General features: G+C 34.6%; 1 protein-coding gene across 2 annotated transcripts in view; it reads right to left on the minus strand.

The window, feature by feature from the left end:
* The window catches only part of EML6 (EMAP like 6), a 147,566-nt gene that overhangs the window by 35,482 nt on the left and 91,219 nt on the right, over positions 1-20,865 (minus strand). For both annotated transcript variants that reach the window (XM_062571667.1, XM_062571668.1), the window contains exons 15-27: positions 20,196-20,301; positions 15,131-15,224; positions 11,396-11,496; positions 9,290-9,492; positions 7,899-8,010; positions 7,154-7,281; positions 5,763-5,904; positions 4,421-4,573; positions 4,020-4,151; positions 1,862-1,950; positions 1,052-1,228; positions 739-940; positions 378-504 (exon numbers count right to left, since the gene is read on the minus strand). In XM_062571667.1, the coding sequence (XP_062427651.1) occupies positions 378-504; positions 739-940; positions 1,052-1,228; positions 1,862-1,950; positions 4,020-4,151; positions 4,421-4,573; positions 5,763-5,904; positions 7,154-7,281; positions 7,899-8,010; positions 9,290-9,492; positions 11,396-11,496; positions 15,131-15,224; positions 20,196-20,301 (1,766 nt within the window). The remainder of the gene's footprint in view (positions 1-377; positions 505-738; positions 941-1,051; positions 1,229-1,861; positions 1,951-4,019; positions 4,152-4,420; positions 4,574-5,762; positions 5,905-7,153; positions 7,282-7,898; positions 8,011-9,289; positions 9,493-11,395; positions 11,497-15,130; positions 15,225-20,195; positions 20,302-20,865) is intronic.

Below are 20,865 nucleotides of genomic sequence, written 5' to 3' on the forward strand. Positions count from 1 at the left end.
GCTGAGAACAAATTTTCAATGAAGATATCACCAAAAGCCTTAAGCATATAGCATTTATGAGCTCAGCCTATCACAAATTGCTTGCCACAAACATATACACAGCTACACGTACTATTTAAGAAATAACATAACTATTTATGCAAACAGCAGAGAACAACACAGAACAAGGTGTTTTATTTACATATACACATTTTTATCCGTCACGTTATATCACATTATAAACACTATTCTGAATGTTGTCCTGTGAATTTTAAAGTTCCTGTCTTGTTAATGTTTCTAAGAACTAGTTTTAGTTCAATGAAAAGCAATTCAAAGGAATGCAATGTAGAAATTCATTACAGAATTCACTTGGAAATGAATGCCTCTGTGTGACATACCTTTCTTCTACTGAAATCTCCTTCAGCTGTTGATGTGGTTTTGTCCCTTCCATTTCTCGGATGCTTACTGCATAGATCTTAGTGGTATAGTCAATTGCTTTTTCTCTTGCAACATCGCTATCATAACCTTAGAAAAATAAAACAAAATAAACTACCCATGTTTCATAACAGAAGAGTAGAAAACAAGAGGATCTACAGCAACAGAAGGAAGGAAATTGACCTCTCCCTATACTGAACTTTAGCACAGCAAACGAAGAGTTGCAGTGAGTCATGAATGCTTCTCACCCACTTCAAGCTAAACATCTGAGTCTCCGTGGAATGAAGACTGAATTAAAGACGTGTTTTATACAACCCTTTTTACCTCCATCTTCTTCTGCATCTGTGTCTGATTCTTCACTATCAACCAGCTTACTCTCCTGAATGCCCAAAAATTCTCTGGTCCAGATCATCAAAGCTGTATCAGCACCACCTACAGTCAGCAGCACAGAATCATTATGCAACCACCGAACATTGGTTACCTGTGCGCTGTGACCCACATACTTCTTGAATTTTGCATGTTGGCCCTGTAGCACAAAGAATTCACATATTAGCAGTCTGATATACTGTGAACAGTATCTTCCCTAATTGCCTTTCTAGTACAGTTTCTAATCAGAGAAATAAACACCACTTATTACCTTTACTGGGTATGAAAAAAGCTTTACAAAACCAAAATCATCCCCTGTAGCTAATAGTGTTCCATCTTTGGTAAGGCTAGCTGCATTTACAACGGTGACATCACTGTGCATGGGCCAAATTCCTTCACAAGTAGGACCAAGAACACATGTCCAGGTGTCCCACTCGATCTTCTCTATCTGCAATCAAAATTTCACCAAATGAAATCATCTTAACTCGTGGCCAGTATGAACTGGTTTAATGCTTATATTTCTCTGTCTCTGATATTAAAGTAAAATATTTTACTTTGGTTAGAAAGTGTTTACTATTTCCAGTTAATTAATAAAAAATGCACATCTTCTTATCAAAACTCTTAAAAGTAATTTAAAACAAGGAAAGGTAGATCATATTTGGATACAAAACTGAAAGATTTTCAGAGGTGCTAAACATCAGCCACTTCTGTAGAATCATTATGTGTTACAAATAATCAACATCCTTAAAAGCCAGGTCACATTCTTTAAAGATGGTTTATAAACTGAACGCATGTTGACTACACAGAAAACAAGTGATTGTTCAGGGAAAGATTATGGGAAATGACTGCTATTAAACATACAAAAATGAGCTTACGGATACTGACAGAAACTTACAGAGGCTTCCATTTACAAATGCTAATAAAGACACTACACAGAATGACTAAATAATTCTAATTCTAATCACTCTCAAGATACTATTTTAAAAGGAAAAAATACCATTTGCAGACAGAATATGCTAATTTCCAACAAAATAGGAAAATAACTTTTACAATAAAAAAATCCAGTAAGCATAATTCATACCTCAGCAATTCTTATAATATGCCTTTTCCCCCTTGGTGCTTCAAAAAATAGTTGTTCTTTGGCACCAGAATTGACTTGCAATAACTTTCCTGGATATGAAATAAGAGTTTATTATGAATCTTATCCATTATTACGAATATTATGAACTTTCTTTTTACTGAATGAAGAGATTCCTGGGGTTTACCTATTAAATTATCATCCAGAGAGTTATTTAGTGCAAAAGCAGACAGATGCTTAGAATCACTCTCTTGAAAATCCTATAACCTTGATTCACTACAGAAGTAATATTTTAAATATCACCCAACATTCTTGAAAAAATACTGTCTTGCAGCAAATAATTGCTTTTGATGAGCAATATTTTGTTTATGTTTTCATGATCATGATCATGAAAAGTAAAACAGATTTCACACCTGCGCTATTCATTTTCATGACAATTTTGCAAGACAGATCTGCAATAAGTTAAAAATATTGTAGGTTGCCATCTATTTGGTGCTGCCTAACTAGTATACGGTTAGGCAGCTGTACAACAAACCATTTTTGAATGTGAACTTTTACAGTCCCATACAAATACTGTGATAGATAACTTTGTATGGGATTGATGGTATGCTAGCAAGTATTTGCTCATTAAATGAAGATGTAAAATCAAATTCAGTTTTGCAATATTTGATATAAATACCTTCTTTATAAATCTCACCAAAAATCAAAGGCATTTTTCTGAATTTTTCAAATTGTAACAACAACTATACCAGCGTAAGAAATAATTTAGGGATTTATTATAGGATCAGTGCTGCAATATCTAAACTGTATAACTACAGGGAAAGCATTCATTTACTGTGAAACACTAGATAAGATTACCAATTGTTACGAACTGGTGCAGTTCCCACTGCTTTATTTTGCCTGGGCATCTGGCCTTTGCTCTGTGAGCTATGTTCGGTCTGTGGGAATCACTGACAACCAAGAATGCAATACAGGACTACAAGAGTAAAATGTCCTGTATGTCCTAAAAAAAAAAAAAAAAAAAGTCCTATCTCACTTGTATAACATAGGTCATACAATTTAATCTATTAATCTGTTACATTAGAGGTTTATTTACTATGGTTTCAGGAGTTTCAGAGCACCAACAATAACTGTGATACTCATCTATCTATTCCATTATTATCTACTATTTACAATATGCTATTTTGTTGTAGTGAAGAAAAACAACCAGTTACTCTATGGAAAATATTTTCTATAGAGTCTGCTTCCTTTATGGCTATTACTAAGACAGAGATGAAGGGAAAAAATGGACATGTATCTCAGGAAAAAGGCAAACAGTATAAAGGGAAGGAATATTCTCCTACATATCTTCTCCAAACATAATAAATATCATTAAATATTAAATTAAACATCATTACAATAAATGCCCTTAAGGACAAAGATTTTTCAGTTTTCTTGTACTTCATATTTGTACATGTAACATATCTAAGAAATGGCTAATACAGGTATATAAGTCTTATCAGACAAATTGCTATTATTGTGTGTGCAACTATCAGTACTTAGCTTATCAAGGTTTTAAGCAAGCACATGCTACCAGCTCAATTTCAGCATGACTTACTAGCTCAGAAATGGCATCCAAACCTGAATAGATTCAGAAAGGAGTTTAGCTACTGCAAGCGAACTTGCACTGCGCTTTGGAACTAGCATAACAGGGGAAGCGATGCTCAAACACACAGGTGGTTCCATACAGAACTATATTAGGTCTGCATAAGCTCACCATCAATCCTGTCAAATTTAATTAGCTGTGACTCTAACTTCATTGCAGTGATTGCCATGTAATGCTCAGTAAAGAAGACAGGAAATTGGACATAAAAAGTGTAAAAGAAAAACGTGCCACATACTACAAAACTACAAAAGAACAGGGCAAAGAAAAGCAGTATTATGCCCGTAAGTGACATTTTAGCCATATGTTGTCACAGTACCATGTACTCTGGTACAAATGCTACAAGTGAGGATGAATTCCACCAACAAATGTAATTGCACTGAACCCATATGGTGCTTGATGTTGAAGAAGCATTTACACTAGCATTTACAGTTTCTCCTAATAACGGGTACAAAAAAAGTTATCTAATATTTCCTTTCATAGACATTTTAAATTTGTACATCTGGTCAAACATTTTACCTCTTGAGTCCCAGTCAATGTGCGTGATATAGCTGGATGCACCTTTGCAAATGCCAACTCTTTTGCTGGTAAGCACATTGTAGATATCCACAAAATTATCATGGGAAGCCACAGCCAGGTATTTTCCTGATTCTGTAAAAAAAAAAAAAAAAAAAAAAGTCTAAACTCTACATATTATTATTAGCATTTTTATTATTCTAATAACCTCAAGGCCCCAATTAGAGGTAGGCCTCATTACCCTATGCTGTAAACAGACATACAGAACTGACAACTTTATAAACTATAAAGCCATGGCGCACACACAAAACCAATCTATCTTCTGAATATTCAATCTTATGTCTAGAGGAGAAAAACAAAATTCAAGAAAGACATTGCCCTTCCACTTTACTATCCCATTATACCTCGTGAAAACTTTATATCTGAGATCATTTCCTTTCTGTGGTGGAAAGAGACCATATCTTCAACAGTGTCAGCATTTACCACTAGAAAACTTCCATCATTCAACCCAACAGCCAAGGCTTTCCCATCAGGAGAAAAGGCACAGCATCTTCCACCTACAAAAGAACATGAAAAAGAATACCTTACAGTTTATAAACTTGGGATTGAGAAAACCATCAACAGACTGCAACTGAAATGTTTTTGCGTCAAATATATACTTTTTAAAATAGATTTGTTATTTATTAAGAACAATGTATTATGTGACAGGAGGGCTATGGATATATTTTACTCGATTTAAATAGGAATATATTCTCTGGTTGTTCTTGAGATGATGATGGCGATTTGATTCATCTTGAAGTGGGTCTAGGCACAAATACCACCTTCCAGCCACATTGTAAATACAACTATCACAGAAATATCAACAAAGAAAATATAAAGAAAGAGTTCCTTTAAAAATTCAAAGACCCATCATAAGCAGCATAACTATATGTGTTTAAGGGATACTACACTGTATGACTGAAAGCTCCTTCATTATATAATAGAATAACGGTTCCTTTCAGGTGGAGTATGTTTAACACAGACTGGTACTACCTTCACTTACTTTTTGCGCAACAATATTTCTGACTACACCCTCATGGAGCTATTCTCATCCATCCCTGAATTCACCTCTCCAAAACATTTGACTCTCCTTTTTCTCAGCCGGTTAGAGTTCTTGTGCTTTGGATCTGTTACTAATAACGAAGCATGTTGAATTTACACCATAAAATTTCCTGAAGAATATGAATGAGTAACTGAAATAAGAGTAATTTTGAGAAGGCAACATTTCAACATAGTTCGTTTACTTTTACACAGAAGACAGGGGAGGACAGCTGGTCATTTTCAGAGAAGCTGGTATAACACATAATGTTTATATTGCCACCGAATGCTAACTTTGCTTAACAAGTAGAAATATTTACTTTTGTCTTTTTAAGAAAACTTTTTAATGTCAGCAACAAATATGATGGCTTTAAATATTCTTTGGATGGAAAATGATTCTGAAGTAAAATCATTCCCCTTAGAGTCACAGGAAAATAAAGTTCATTTTATCATTATTTGTTACAAAGGATTATAATCTTATTTTTTTCCCACCCATGTCATAGACTTGACACATGCCAAAGACAATGTACTTCCTACGCCTACAATTTCTTAGTGAGTATGTCCCCTTCCTACCTAATTAATGCTTCTGAGGTGCACTGAGAGCAAAGATGGAACTGTGATAGAGAATAGTATCATCACTATCACAGTATACAGCCAAATGAAGATTACCTTTTTTGAGCTTCCTCACCGCCAGCATGCGGTGCTGGGAAGAAAGCTCCCAGATTCGTAGTGTTTTATCGTCACTCACTGTTGCACAGACAGGCAAGAGAGGATGAGCTGCCAAGCCCCAGACTTCTCCTTCCATATGTCCCTAAAGAAAACAATTTAATGTAGGAGAAAGTAATGTCTTTTGGTTTATATAAAGTGTTATAGATCCTGCCCTATCTCCTTTTACAAATCTCAGGCAATAAAGCCTTCATCTTCTCCTCTCAAAGATTTCCACACTCAGAGAGATCTGAACATCTTGTCTGTTTCCTTTAGTAACCATCTGAAATACACTTTTTCTTAATTTCATCCACTTATACTAGCTGAAATCCCTGTTATACACATAGTCTCTCTCCCAGACTTGAAATGAATGTACAGAAAAGAGCTACCTCCAAGCCAAGACCTTATCCTGAAGTCCTAGTATGGGCAAGTCTGTCTGCAAGGTTTAAACAACTTTTTTTTTTTTTTTTTTTACATTCTGGATAACTTGTTTGGTCATCACCTCACTAGTCGTGCGAAGTGAAAAATATGAGATTGCAATTCCAAGGTAGTTAACTGGTTAAAAATAAAACAGAATACATTTTTTCACATCTTAGGTTACTATGGCTACCATGCAAGCAATACAAATCTGAAAGATCATGTGATTAGAACTGATTGGAAACAATAATATCAAAGATAAGACACAATATTTTCCCTATAAAACAATTAACATTAATTTAGTCAGTTATGGAAGAAGTAAAAATGTAACAAATTAGTGAAAGATACATACTATTTTCTACATACAAACAGAGGGGTTATTAAGGATAGTAAAAGGAAACATCAAATGTATCAATGGACATACACATGAGAATTTTGCTAACCAAACTTCACAAAATCCTTCATGTGTTGCACAGTTCTCTCTATGCCGTGCAACAGATGCAAGGCCAGTTGCATGTCACCAAAGTGTCACAACTCTAAAACGATTTTTCACAAAGAAAAATACAGGAACCTTCAGACTATGCTGTATTATTTCAGTAAAAGCAAATAAATGGAGTCACACTGTCAAAATAAAATAAACAAACTGCATTAGTTCTACTCTTTACTTTACATTCTTATACTGATTCCTAAACTAAAAAGTTCATAAAAGGTCAGCATAGCATTTGAACTCAGTGGACTCTTGGTTTTACTCTCAAAATTTCATAATCCACAGTAAATCTCAAAGACATTTTTATAATAAAGCACCAGCTTCTGTGTGAGCAGAGGAAGGAATGGTGGCCAACAGAATTAGTGAAAACAGAAAGAAAATGAGTGGGAAAATCCTCAAATGTCTTGTACGCCTACAGGGAATATTTTGATACAGAAGATTAGTATCATACCTGAATAAGTAGAGTCATAGGACCACTTTTATCAATTTCAAGTATCTCTCCATTTTTAGTTCCCACTAGTATATGCCCATGTCCTAGACTGATGGCTCGAATAGAAGGATTGTCTTCCAGAAGTAAACCTGAAGAATACAAAAGTATTTAAGTTTTACTGCAAAATCAAACAGAGCCTCATATCACTTACATCAATTATGATTAAAACCTTTAAGATTAACTGTGAAACATGAAATATATTTGCCTAATAAAACTGCTAGCTAATCCATGCATTTAAATAATAGTTCAAAGGAGTGGAGTTTGTGCTATTCTGGACTATAGAAATGCAAAGGTTGATATTTTACTATTTTAAGAGTGACTGTATACAAGGAGTTCAGATGCATAAAGTTCATATTAATTCTGTGATTATCTGTGAATACTGCTTTACAAACTTCCACACTGATCCTTGAAAACAATTCACTATAGAGTAAGTACAATTTAACAGGTCTTTCCAATTCACAGGGACCCTACTCTGAAGTCCTACGGTTTGGACTCTTTTGGCCTCTGGAGGAAGCTGGTTGCTAAAAACAGAACAGATTTTAGAACAACCAAACTAACAGGCTTGTGGCATTTCTTTATAAAACCATTTCTTTAGTGAAAACAAAGCCAAATATCAGGGAATAGAGAAGGAAATAGCACTTATTAGTGCCAGTTTACCAACCTTTATTCATATAGCCCTTATTAAAATACACTGAAAAAGTAATACCTTTAGAACTAGCAGATAGTGCTGCTCTTTTAATAGCATAGGTCTTCAAACATCTTTCAAACATATCATCCCAAAGTGCCACAATTCCATCTTTTCCACCGGTTACAAAACCCTGTATGATCATAGTATGAAAAACACGTATAAACATCAGCACTCTGAAGATAATATATGAAAAGACATGTCCAAATGCAGCATGAATTCCTCTGCACACTTTGCTCATATTGGAGCCTACACCTATGATACAAAACTATAAGAGGAGAAGATTTAGAAAGTTGCCTTTGTTCTATAATTTTGTAATTCTATAATTTTAAAGATCTATAACCAAATAGAGTACATACTACTGTAAACAGTGATGTTAGACCACAACATTTTTCTGCATATGGAAATAAGCTATAGAAAGGTACATGCATCATCCTTAGAAGTGGCAGTAGTTAGTTGTATCACCTTCTGCAGATATTCCAAATTCAACTAACTTAACAGATGTTTTAAACTTAGCTCTGATAACAGATTGGGACTGATTGTTTGATTAATTCCTTTGGTAGATTCTTTTTATCAGTGCCAGGTAATTGCAAAACACAGCATAAATCACAGGCCAATAATAATGCAAGTGATGAGGATATTTAGAAAATGGAGTGTCAAGATCGCACAGAAAAAATGACTGAAAAACTAGGAGCAATCAGTTAGAGTCAGAAAGGATTGAGCCAGAGGGATCCAATCTTAATGTTTATAGCTAATATTTTTCCTCTCAAGCTATAAATTTAAAGTTGAAACTGGTATTCTATAATCATCATCTTCAATTTGCCAGTGCATTTCCAGTGGAAAAACTTAGCTTCAGTCTGATATGAGAAGATAACATATAGTGATAGTATATATATATACACTATATGTATAGTGTATATATATATATATATAAAATCTATGGTTCATATTGTGGAAATTCATAATGCATAAACATTTTGTGGGATCAAGTTAAAGCGGCAACGTTATGTTACCTGTTACTCTCCTGTTTTACAAATACGAAAACGAAATGCATGAGCACAGTGAGAAACAGATTCTACATTTTTAGAGGTCACAAAGCTACTGGTCACGTCACAAATACATGTAATCTGGTGTTAGGAATACATACTTACTAAATATCACAATTCATTTATATTGATTCTGTGTTTTTAGCCACATTCGGCTTCACTCAGTGCACCTTGTTTTTCTGTTATGGTCCTGTTTACTAACGGATGTCCAATGTTAGTGAAATGGAGAACATTGTATTGCTCACACGCACATGTACAAAACTTGAAATCTTAATTGGGAGATTGATGATATGGCTATAGACTTTTAAAGTGCAATATTGCAACAAAAATAATGAAGATGTATGGATCATATAAGAAGATAAATACCTTATCCAAAGCATGCATTGCAAATACAGGTCCATCATGGGCTTTCACTGTCTTAAGCAACAGAGTATCCTTCCAGATATAAATGTCTCCAGTAGCAGCTCCAGAGAAAACAAGATCTTCTATTCGCCCATATGAGACACTCATCATAGTTTCCAATTTTCCAGTATTTCCAAATGTTCCTCGCTTTGATGTGAAGCCTCCACCTGCAATATAAACAAAGTAAGTATTTTTATATATCAGTTTGTAGCCACAATACTTTAAAAAACAAATATCTTCCTTGACCATATCATCTCTTTTTATTTCCTAAGATGTAGCAGACAACAGAAATACTGAAGCTATAGTGCACAGGGAAAAATATAATATGGGAAAGTCAATCTAGTAATGACAGTCTTAGAGCAGCACAGGCTGTATATTTCATATTATTATTTCCAAGCAGTTAATGAATTTTGGAGAGAAACTGTATAGGACTAACACAATGTCTGGCAGAACACTTTCTGCACAGAACAACCTGCCAACCTCCCTTTTCTTCTTCTGAAGTGACCACAACTACACAAAAGACATCAGAGGTTTGTATTAGTTGTCCATTGACAACGTGACAACTTGACAGCAGTTTTGCAGAATGAATGGCAGGATTTGATTCTATTTGGATCGCCAGAGAACCTTACTCGGCCACATCCGCTTGCTTTGCCTTGGTGCGGAAAGCAAGAAGTAGCCATATGCACATATTAAATCGAACGCATTTAGACAGAAATACAAATTCTAGTACCAAAATAATAAAAAAAAATTGTCTTCTTACTTCAGGCATCACGTATTTCATATTTACACCAAATTTACATTCTCAATTCTACTGAGCAAAACTCGTATCAAAATATATCGCTTTGCAAAGAGATAATTTTTGGAGTAAGCTACCGCTTAATGCAAATGAGTGTACTAGAACTTGGCAAATAGCAATGCAAGTATATTTAATTACAACAAAAATACCCTGAACATAATTAAAAATGTAGAAAAAATATAAATTTCTAATCTGAGGGCATCTGAACCACTTGAACCCAGTACAGTATAGAATAAGTACAAGAACTGCTTAAAACTATCTACCTGTGAGTCGTCTTGAGTTTTATTTTTAGCTGCCCCTGTACTGACCAGCTTTGCTGAATTTTACACAGGAGATGCTTTCTGAGACTTTGTTATCCAGCACTCCTGTTGTGTGTATAGGGTTCAACAGTCATGAAGAACAAAAAAACCCATTCTGAAGAAAAACCATCCTCAGTCAGAAACCAAAGCTGCTGTCTTTCTCAGTATGACAGAATACTCTAGACTTACATTCTCTTACATAGACTTACTTTACTCTAGACTTTTCATTCTGAACATTTTGCTTACTAGTTTTCAGAACCTTAAATGGTTCTTAAATAATGGAAAATATATATTTCATTTTTCAATATTTAGAAATGGAAATTCTGGTGTCATATGAAAATTTTAATATCTTGATTCTTGTGATCTCACATCATGATTATTAGTCCATCAGATAAATTCTTGCAACTAAATTTCTGCAAAAGATCTGGTTCTTTATGTCTTTCTTATTTTGCTCAAGAAAGTATTTTAAGGTCTGTTTTCAAACTCATCTTTCTATTCTGGTAGCTTGAATCATGTGCTTCTGTATCTCTCTGATGACTAAAAAAAGCTCTACCTTGAAAATCAAAGGATTATTGAAGTATTTGTACCAGCGCCTGAAGTTCAAGTACTATGTTTTTTAGCAGTCCTACTAGGGGCCCCTAAAATTCCTAGATTGCTTTTTCACAATAAGGGTCATAATCTGCTTTAGTGAGTCACAGGAATGCACATTTTCTGAGAGTCAAGGATGCTTACTCAAAAGAAATCCTTAGCATTATGACTAGAATTAATAAAACAATTCTTTGGAAATGACTTCCAAAGAGAAGGAATAAAGTGACATTTGCTGAATGAGAAGTAGGTTTTGATCCTTTTAGTATTCTGATAACTAGAAAATTCCTTTACAAATAAAACAAATTTTTAAATTGAGAACATGATGTCTCTGTATTAGAGAGAGAGAAAACCTCAAATAAATTAAATAGAAAATACTCAGTACAGTACCTGCTTGCTGCCAGAATTTGATATGCTTCATCCCAACTGTGACTAATTTGTCTATATGATGTGGATTACACTTCACTACAAATATTTTATCTTTATGACCCCTGTAATAAAAATAATAATTAAAAAACATAATAAGGGATGACTTAACATTTAAAACTTTTTTTTTATAGGCATACCATAGTATGGGACTTATCAGACACAGTCTTTTGGATATAACACTAACAATGAGAACCTAATGACAGTATCTGTCATATTCCTGGTGCAGATATGGCTCTCTGTGGCTCTATAACAACATGAGGATTGGCACATCAGTCACAGAGGCTACGCCTACATTATCCTGGCTATCATTACCCCATCTAACAAAAAGAGGCTGAACCGTATTTCTAATCTGAAAGAGTTTAGCCTTGGGAGTCTGACCCACGGAGCTGGCAGAATGTACTTGAGCATACACAGTATATAAATTGGACTACAGAAAGGTGGTGAATAAAAATCGTTTCCCACTGAATTTCTGTTCAGTTAAGCCATCTTGAAGAGGAAGGCAACAAAGGTCAATGCAATTAAGGCAAGGCATAAAGGGCAAAATAAATATTTAAATAGATAAGGCTTCCATTTATAAATATTTAAAATACTCTGTCAAGAAAAGCTGTGATGGGTCTAAGCAACTGTGCTTTAAGAGGATAATTAAAATAATGAACTTTAAAATGATAATTTAGAAAACAGTTTGTTCAGTTGCACATGCACCTTCGAATTTACCTCTCAAGTAATCAAAGTTATGCTCCTCAGAGCATTCTTTATGGGAATTTGTAAGTTTAAGTTTCCCTACTGCAAAAAACATTTTCAGAGGCAAAGTCGTAATTACTTCTATTTCTACTTCTATTTCTAAATCAAAGATCTAATTTTTCTGTCAACATTGTAAATCTGAGATTCTCAGGTTTTATAGTGTAATCATGTCACTTTTATCTACCAGATTTAGCAGATCTGAAAAACCATGTGATTCTGATAATCCCCTTGGTTTTATCCTTCCCTTTCAGTGAATCAGTCTAGCCAAAAAATAGCACTTTATACCTTTGACATCTGAAGTATAGCTTTTTGCTATTCCTCCTTTTCCTGTTCCTCTGCTTTACTACAGCGATGCCCACTGAGCCTTTCAGTTCAGGCAGGCCACACTGCCTCTATCACGCAATCGTAACATGTCCATCATGAGTCCAAAATCAAGCTAATTGCATCCCGGTGCAGGAGTTCCTTGTAAAACAGCAAGCGTACGTCTGCCCGTGCGCTACGATGGGTAAGCAGCCCTGGTCCTCTGAGGCTGTGCACTAACACACCGCTAGAAGTGCCTCTGCCTTCGTTTTGGATCTGTAACCTCCATGTTTGGTCATGGGACAGGGAGAGGTTTGGGCTGTGGGGAGAAAGCGAGGTAGGAGGAGGTTACAGCATGTCTTGCCTTCAGCCTGCTGCTTGACCATGCATGAGACCCCTCAGAGAAGCTAGTATGGATTTGCTGAGGGGCGTGAACAGTGCTTAGGCATGAGACCTACACTTGCACCCCAATTTCCCATTATGTAAGACTGAAAAATATATCCACGATAAGAGCAAGCCGGTAAGCTTTTGTGTTCTGAAGGACTGATACAGAACATTCACTCTCACAGAATGAAGAAAGTAGAACAGCATGGCGTTCACTGATTTAGACTGTAAATAAATTTGACAATACCCCTCTCAGCTCCCCTAGGGATTGCTGTCCACTAGTACAAAACACTAGGATCAAGTAGGACCAGCACTGTATCAGCATAGAAGGCATAAAAAGACAGCAAAAGAAACTCAGATGTGTTTTGTCAGATGTGTTTTGATTCTAATAGCAGATGCTTACTCAATAAGGATTTTAATGAAACTAGACAGAACTTTATAAAGCTAAGATATATGACTTATCCAGTGAAGAACTGAAAGAAATAAATGAAAATACATTCTGAAGATTGAAACAAGAAAGGGAAACTAAGATGTCATGCTGAAGTAATTCATCCTAAGAACATTAAGCAAAAAGAATATTCACAAAAAATATCAAAAAGCTACAAAATAAACATAATGAATGCTTGTATACAGTGAATGTACGCTTCATTTTTCAGATTTCATTCTCTAGATGAATTCTGCTTGTGGGTAATGTCTAAAATTTAGATGTAAACTCTCATGCTCATTTTTTTGTCTATTATATATATTCTATTGTGCTTACCAGAATGGGGAACTGACCTATGGGCACTATCTAAAAATAAATAATAATATGAATTGGAACATCTTAGATGATAAACTACTAGGACCCTGCACATTTTGAAAAGTAGAACATAGCAGTAATTGTAGATACATTTAGTATGTATATTATTATACACTGAAAAAAGCCTCAAGTATTTACTATCTCCCCCCATGAGCAACGAGACAGGTAGCCTCTACAGCCCATCCTTATGTTCCTTTTAAAAGCTTAGAAGTTCTCCATGGGAATATATAAGATATGTTTCTGCTTGCGAGTCTGCAGCACCATCTGTCTAAAGACAGTCAGGCTAGGACTGGAAAGCAAATTAAAATGTCATGTTTTACAACACAGACAAGAGTGCTGCTAATGAAGACCTACATTGCAAATTTTGAATAGGATTTAAAATCTTACTGCCCAATTTTAAAGATGCCTGAGACAACATTATAGAGTGAATACAGCTTATCCTACACACACACTTGAATTAAAACCATTATTTTTATCCAATAATGGCATACTACTAACAGCACTGCCAGCAGAAAATTTTATTATTTTTTCTGGAACATGTCACCATACAATACTAAAAGTAAATTATTTTTTGCAGACACTTTTTGTTGTTATATTAATAATTTCTACCTAAATACTAATGCCAAATGTTACACAGTTGCAGATAGTAAACAAAATGAATTCTTTGCCTCTTAGGTATATAAAGCCATGCCTACATTGGTTTTACACAATTTAAGTATCTAAATTTGAGAGTTAACTTTTTATTTACCTAACAGTAAGACATAAATCAGATTCCCAAACAGTTTGAATTTTCTCCCATGTACAACTAGTTTAATACAAATGAACTGCTGCAATTCAATATTTTTTTTAAAAAAAAGTCAAACATGCAAACTATAACCCTATCATATTCCGAATGTTGGTTTCTTCAAGTGATTGCAAAGCAAAAGTAAAAGCTCCTTCAGCACTACTGGGTTGATAGTTAAGCTTTCTGTTAGTAAATGCAAGAGCAAATATCTCAGAAAATGTTGGTTCAGAAGGAAGGCAAAATCAGTAGCTCTTGAAGAATCTATTTATATTAGAGGGAATATTTTTTTTTCTTTTTAGAAGAGTAAGTAGCAGATGTACACTGATGTAACCCAGCATATCATCAAGTGCATAAGGGAAAATATGACATCTCTGATGACTTATGCCCTGAGTCAGGAAATAAAAGTGGGAGAAAATATTAACTGACCTTTTAAATTATTAAATGAGAAACAACATCAATGTAGCAGAAAGGCTATGAAACTCCTGATAGAAATAGTTCACAGGATCCAAATAATTAGCAGTAGGTTTTTTTTAATAGTAGATTTTTAATATGGATATATAGCTCTAAAACACTGTACTGTTTTCAGATATGTTTTCTGTTTATTCCTATAAACAAAGTAATGTATGTGGATGATACTGTTCATAAAACTGTAATCACAGGGCACATTCATACCGAGTTGTACTCTTACCTGGTTGTTGCTAGCTTTTCTCCTTTTTTCCAATCCCAAAACACAATGGCATGATTATCATCTAACCCAACAGATGCCAAACATTTCCCATCAGCTGTACAAAAGCAATACTCAATGTTAAAAGTGCCAGGGTTTTAACTGAAAATATAACAGGTAATGAACACAACAAACATACTGTACACTGAATTTCAAATGATGCATTATAAATGAAGCCGGGCATTTTAGACTATGAAAGAGATATAGTACCTATACATAGAAGAGTGATTCCTCATCTACAGTGGTGGTGAGGAGCTGAATGTAGAAAAAGTGTAATTATATTGTGCAGATGCTGAGGGTACTTTGGGGGAAACATGAAAAGCCAGATAGAGGATTTAGTCTGTTGACCATAGATTTCACAGTACATGAAATGCAGAATTACTTCATGGGTAAGGTGATCTGAGCAGAGTGATATGTAATATCTTTGGTAATGTCCTATAGATATGGAGGAAAATTCAACTTCCTTGACTATAAAGAACTATACATACATTTGGTTATCAGACTATTATCTAGGAAATGGATTTATTCCCAAGTACTGTATCTGAGTAGAAAGAGAAAAATGTTGCCTTATACTGGATCTTTGTTGATATTCCTGTGGCAAATGCAAAATAGAACTCAACAAATAGTATCTATGTTATCTGGAAATATAAACTGTGTAAATAAAATAGTGCAAACCATGAAATAAATCCTATCTGCCAATCTATATGCGTACACGTGAAATATATAGAAAAAAATCTTTGAAATAAAACTAAAAATACTGTCAGGAAATTACTTGACAATAACTTTTTCCACGAAAGAAAGATCTGTGGAAAAACCACCTAGAGCATCTGACTGCTCCCACATCCATTGTAACATTGTTCTGAAGTTCATTATTTTTATTATTTATTTATCGATACCACACAGGATGTGCAGAATGTTTTCTATACACCTTAAAGGGGAGTTCAAAGGTAGATGAACAACAAAATGAACAAAGTTCAGGACTAAGAAATTAAAGGCTTTCATTGTATTAATCTGTTAATTTTACTTCAAATAACATGATGTATGTGAATGTTTAAGAGTGATCTAAAGATGGAGAGGGTCTTCAGTTCCTAAAGTAGACTGCAGACAGAATTAGACACCTGAACTGAGAAACATTATCAGCCCATTTAACCTCTTAAGAAGACTGAAGTCTATACACTCTGAAAATTTATCCACAAACAGGATTTATACTGCAGTACTTAGCACCAAGAAGTATACCTGTTATGTGATGACCTTCAGACTGGAATCCAGAGATCTCATTAACAGAGCACTGTTCTTATCCATGGATCTATATTTCCTCTTTTTAACTGAAATGACTTTATATATTGCATCACATTATCATCGACAGAATGGGTTTTGTTATAGACAGTAACAAGATGTTTTGCTTAACTTTATAACTAACTCACTACCAGACACGTTGTTCTTGTCTAGAAAATGAGATCTTTTGACTTCATAATCTTACATTACGCTTGTATATCTGACCTATTTAAGTTTTGGTTATATTCTTATTCCTTATCAAACAACTAACCTTTCCCAAAGGCAGACACAGAAAATTCCCATATATAGGCATATATTTGATTAAAAAAGATAACGAAACTCAACTTCATAAAGTCCAAGTACGCCAAAATCATGTTACACATTACTTGAAGTATTTGTTATCAGATGATATTTCTTTTGAAATGGTGAAAAGAATTAATTATTGGATAATGATATGAAGGGTTAAAGTTAATAGTAAATGTAATGAATCTATAAATAAGATAGGAATGTTACAAGGTTAAAATTAACTTCTATCATCTCTTCCACTGCAGGAATGAAACAGCAACACTGATAATGAAAGAAAAAAAAAGCAAGAACAAAATTTCATACAGAATTTGAACATATTTTGGAGTCCTCACTGTGTGTGGAAGGAGGATATACAAAACTATTTTTAACAATCTCAGAGAGACAAATTACTTTTCATGAAATTTTAATAAAAACATGCTATAATTGCTGAAGCATGTGATAAGAGATCTGAACTTTATAAATTGTAGTAGAAGCTGATGTCCTGACTTTTTTACTGAAGAAAAGATAAAGGTGGAAGAAACATTGAACTGAGAAGACAGCTAAAGGTATGAATGAAAGCAATGATTTAGAATGTTACATCTTGCAGCAGTTAATAGATGTTGAGGACTCCATGCCTAAGCCTATTTAACTCTAGGAACAGAAAGAGTGCCACTGGCATAAATGACTTCATTAGGACTACTTCAGAGTTCATAAGGCTGAATAGGTCCTCATAGTTATAGCGGGACTGTGCTCATAGTATTCAGCATCTTACAAGACTGAGTTCTAAGAAAAGCAAGTTAAGAAGGAAAATGGGGACTTCAGGCAGCAGGGAGAGAAAAAGAATTTGGAGCTGAATGAAACAGGCCTAGATGGAAGGAGTATAAGCAGGCAAGAAAAGATCAATTCTAAATACAAGATAGAAAACCAAAATTGAGTTTATAGAAAAATAATGAAAATAAAGACACAAACAAAGAGACATGAAAAGTTAATGAGAAAAGAAAGAAAATAAAAGAAGACAGAACACATTTCTCTATGGTAGTTCTAGTATAATAATTATTTTAAGGGGTAGATCAATTATGGAAAAGGGAATGTGGTTGACAAATTCTTTTGAAAACAATATAATTTAAACCTTGTTCACTTGAAACAGTGCTTTTATGCACTATTACTTGCTAAACATTCTAATTAATATCCAAAATTATAAATGTTAAGTTAGCCACCAGAGGGCACAACCAAACATTGCCTGAATGCAATTATAACCTTAGAACCATGAAATCATCAGAATGGTCCTACAAAAGTGATCCAGCCTGGTATGCTGTCTTCATAATGGGCAATAGTAGATGCCTTGGAAAGTGAGGAAGATCAGAGAGAAAAGGTAGCACTGAGTCAGCCACAAGTATGTGGATCAAGGACTTTTTCAGCCAAAGAAGGTATCTGTGGTTTTGGGTTTTCCTTTTTAAGCTTCAAGCAGTGGGACCTGAAACTAATTTAGAAACATCTATTATTAAAACAATGAAAATTGCCTACATAGGACCAAACTAGCACTCTGATCCTGTAGTCAGGTGCATATTGGCACACCTATCTGTTCCTATCAGCACCAAAGACCGTAAGTAAAACCAGTAACTTAGTAAGTGGAAAAGTCTTCAGTATGCATATACTTCAGGATGCATATTCTTGGGATCAGGGCCTAAAGCAAGGTCATAATGATGCCAATGGTTATAATTTTAAAAAGAATTTTAATATTTTTACAGAAATCTATATCCACAGAGTATATGTCCAGCTTATGCTTTATACTTCATAAATGTAAATGGATTCTAATACACAGAGCATAACTATCTGCAGAGGAATCTATTTTTGGCTGAAAATGTAAAGCATAACATATGTTCTAAATATATGAACATTTGTTCGACTAGAGATCTTAATGAAAATGTTTTTGAATATCTACATATACTATATCATCCAGATCATCCTTATCCATTTTCCCTTCCTGTGGTACCAAGTCTACTTTCAGGGCTAAGTTACCCACCACAGACAGTGGATCAGCAATTTCAGATTTGAATTCTAGCTCTGGATGAACACCAAGACTCCTATTCTGATACTGCTAGATGAATCAGTTCCATAGACTTTGGGGAAGTAAACTTTTTTCCATATAGTCCTGTCTCATAAATGCAATCAAGAACATAATGAATTCTTACCATGTTTCTAAAGAGAAGAAGTGTTTGAACACTTCGAAATGTTCAAGTGACCATGGTTGTATCTCTGTGCATTTCCAGTTGTGCCCCGCTCTCAAACCGAGCAGCTTAGAACCTATTATGAGTAGCACCATGCTTAATCTAATAGCATGCAGCATTCCAGGGACCATAATGTAGTCTCTATATTTACTAGATGTCCAGGTGGTTAAAAAGAAGCTCTGCACTCTCTGCTTAAATCCTGTGCTAGATGTGGCTGCTTTGTGAGAATATAGTGGCTATAGGTAAAAATTTTCAAAATAGCGAAGTTATTTTTATGCTAGTTTCAAAAATGAGTTACACTGTGCTGAGACTGTCTAAGTTACCTTTGAAAATGGAATTTAGCCTCCAAGTGAGGCTGCAAGTAGTGAAGGGCAGATTCTTTACCAATATTCCTTTTTTTCTTTTTTGATTGATGTATTAGAGAGAGAGAGATTGATAGAAAGATCGACAGATATGATATATATACATCTGATGGCTATGGTTTTGCACTGCTATGATATAAAAGTGTCTACCTCTTAATGTGTAATGGCACAAACGTTAATACCATTGTGCTACAAATATTGTAACACTGCAGGATCGGAAACCATCTACCCTACACTTCAAAAAAAAAAATCTCAATTTTTTATACAAAAAGGGAGAATGAATTTGTAAGCACTTTTATAAAGATGTACAAGTACGTAAGTTACAACCATATGGATAATGTTTTTCAGTGCTTAATACAGGGATTACTCTTGGAGAACCAAGACAACTTATGTCATCCATTTCAGAAAGGCATTTAGGAGAAACAGTAGACAACTGTCATATCTACTTCTGTAAACTCACTGAAGAATGCAGGCATTGTTAGCAAATTTGAAGAACTGTAGAAGTCTACAGATCCATTGCCATCTCATTTATACACTTCAAGTGATCATTTTGTCTGCTCTTAAATTATTATACCACCATGTATACAGCCAATTGAGTTTAGCAGTATACTAAGTATTATGTATTATACTTGGTATTATGTAGTAGACATCACAAAAATCAATTATTGATTGACTGAGAAAAGGCCTTGTGATTGATTTTGCTACACAAACTGTTTTTATCAAAGCTATCAGCAGGCTCTTATGTAAATTTTGTTTCCATTACAAAAAATGTCCTTTTTTATGAAGAAAAAAAATATAGTCACATCTATTCAAACTAAAATTTCATTCTGAGGATTTCTTTTTAATTAATCGTTTAGATAAGTGTTGGTTGTTGCTTACCTGAAAAATCCAGTGCACACACTCCTCTTTGATGCTGGCCTTTGAGCAGTGATAAACACTTCAGTGTCTGTGTGTCCCAAACATGAATAGCAGCATCTCTTCCAACCTAAATAAGAGAGCTAATCAGAATATTTGCTTTAAAAAGTTCAAAGCATACCAATACCAGTAATCAGCACTTTGACAACTTCAAAACACTCCAGAGGTAACTACTTTTCCACTTTTATCTTCTTCAAGACAAGAAGAGTTTCTCTGTTCTCTTTAGTTTGTCTTCTCTTCAGTTTCTTCATTGATAATTTCCCCAGCAGATGCCATGCCGAGTACCCATAGCTCCTCATTTTAGGCACATCAGAGTGTAGATCTCCGATAAACTGTGTTCTTGGCAAAGCACATGAAAAAGGCTCTGCAAAGTTCACTGCTCTCTTATTTTCAGTAACAAACATTCCTGGCTCTATGTTGTACACTAGATCACAGAAGTGTTCGAGGTTAAAGATTGTTTTTTAAAAGAAAACACTCTTGCAGACTCATTCCTTAACCCTCCCTCACCTGCCCTTTCATCTCTTTCCTTCAGGGATCCCTAGTTTACTTAGAACAAAAGCTGACATAACTTTCTCCCTCATCTTTTTTTCTTACCTCCCCCTTGCCTTTTACTCTATACATCTATACATGTACC

The sequence above is a fragment of the Rhea pennata genome, chromosome 3 (genome assembly GCF_028389875.1).
Source record: "Rhea pennata isolate bPtePen1 chromosome 3, bPtePen1.pri, whole genome shotgun sequence".
Taxonomy (NCBI): Eukaryota; Metazoa; Chordata; class Aves; order Rheiformes; family Rheidae; genus Rhea; species Rhea pennata.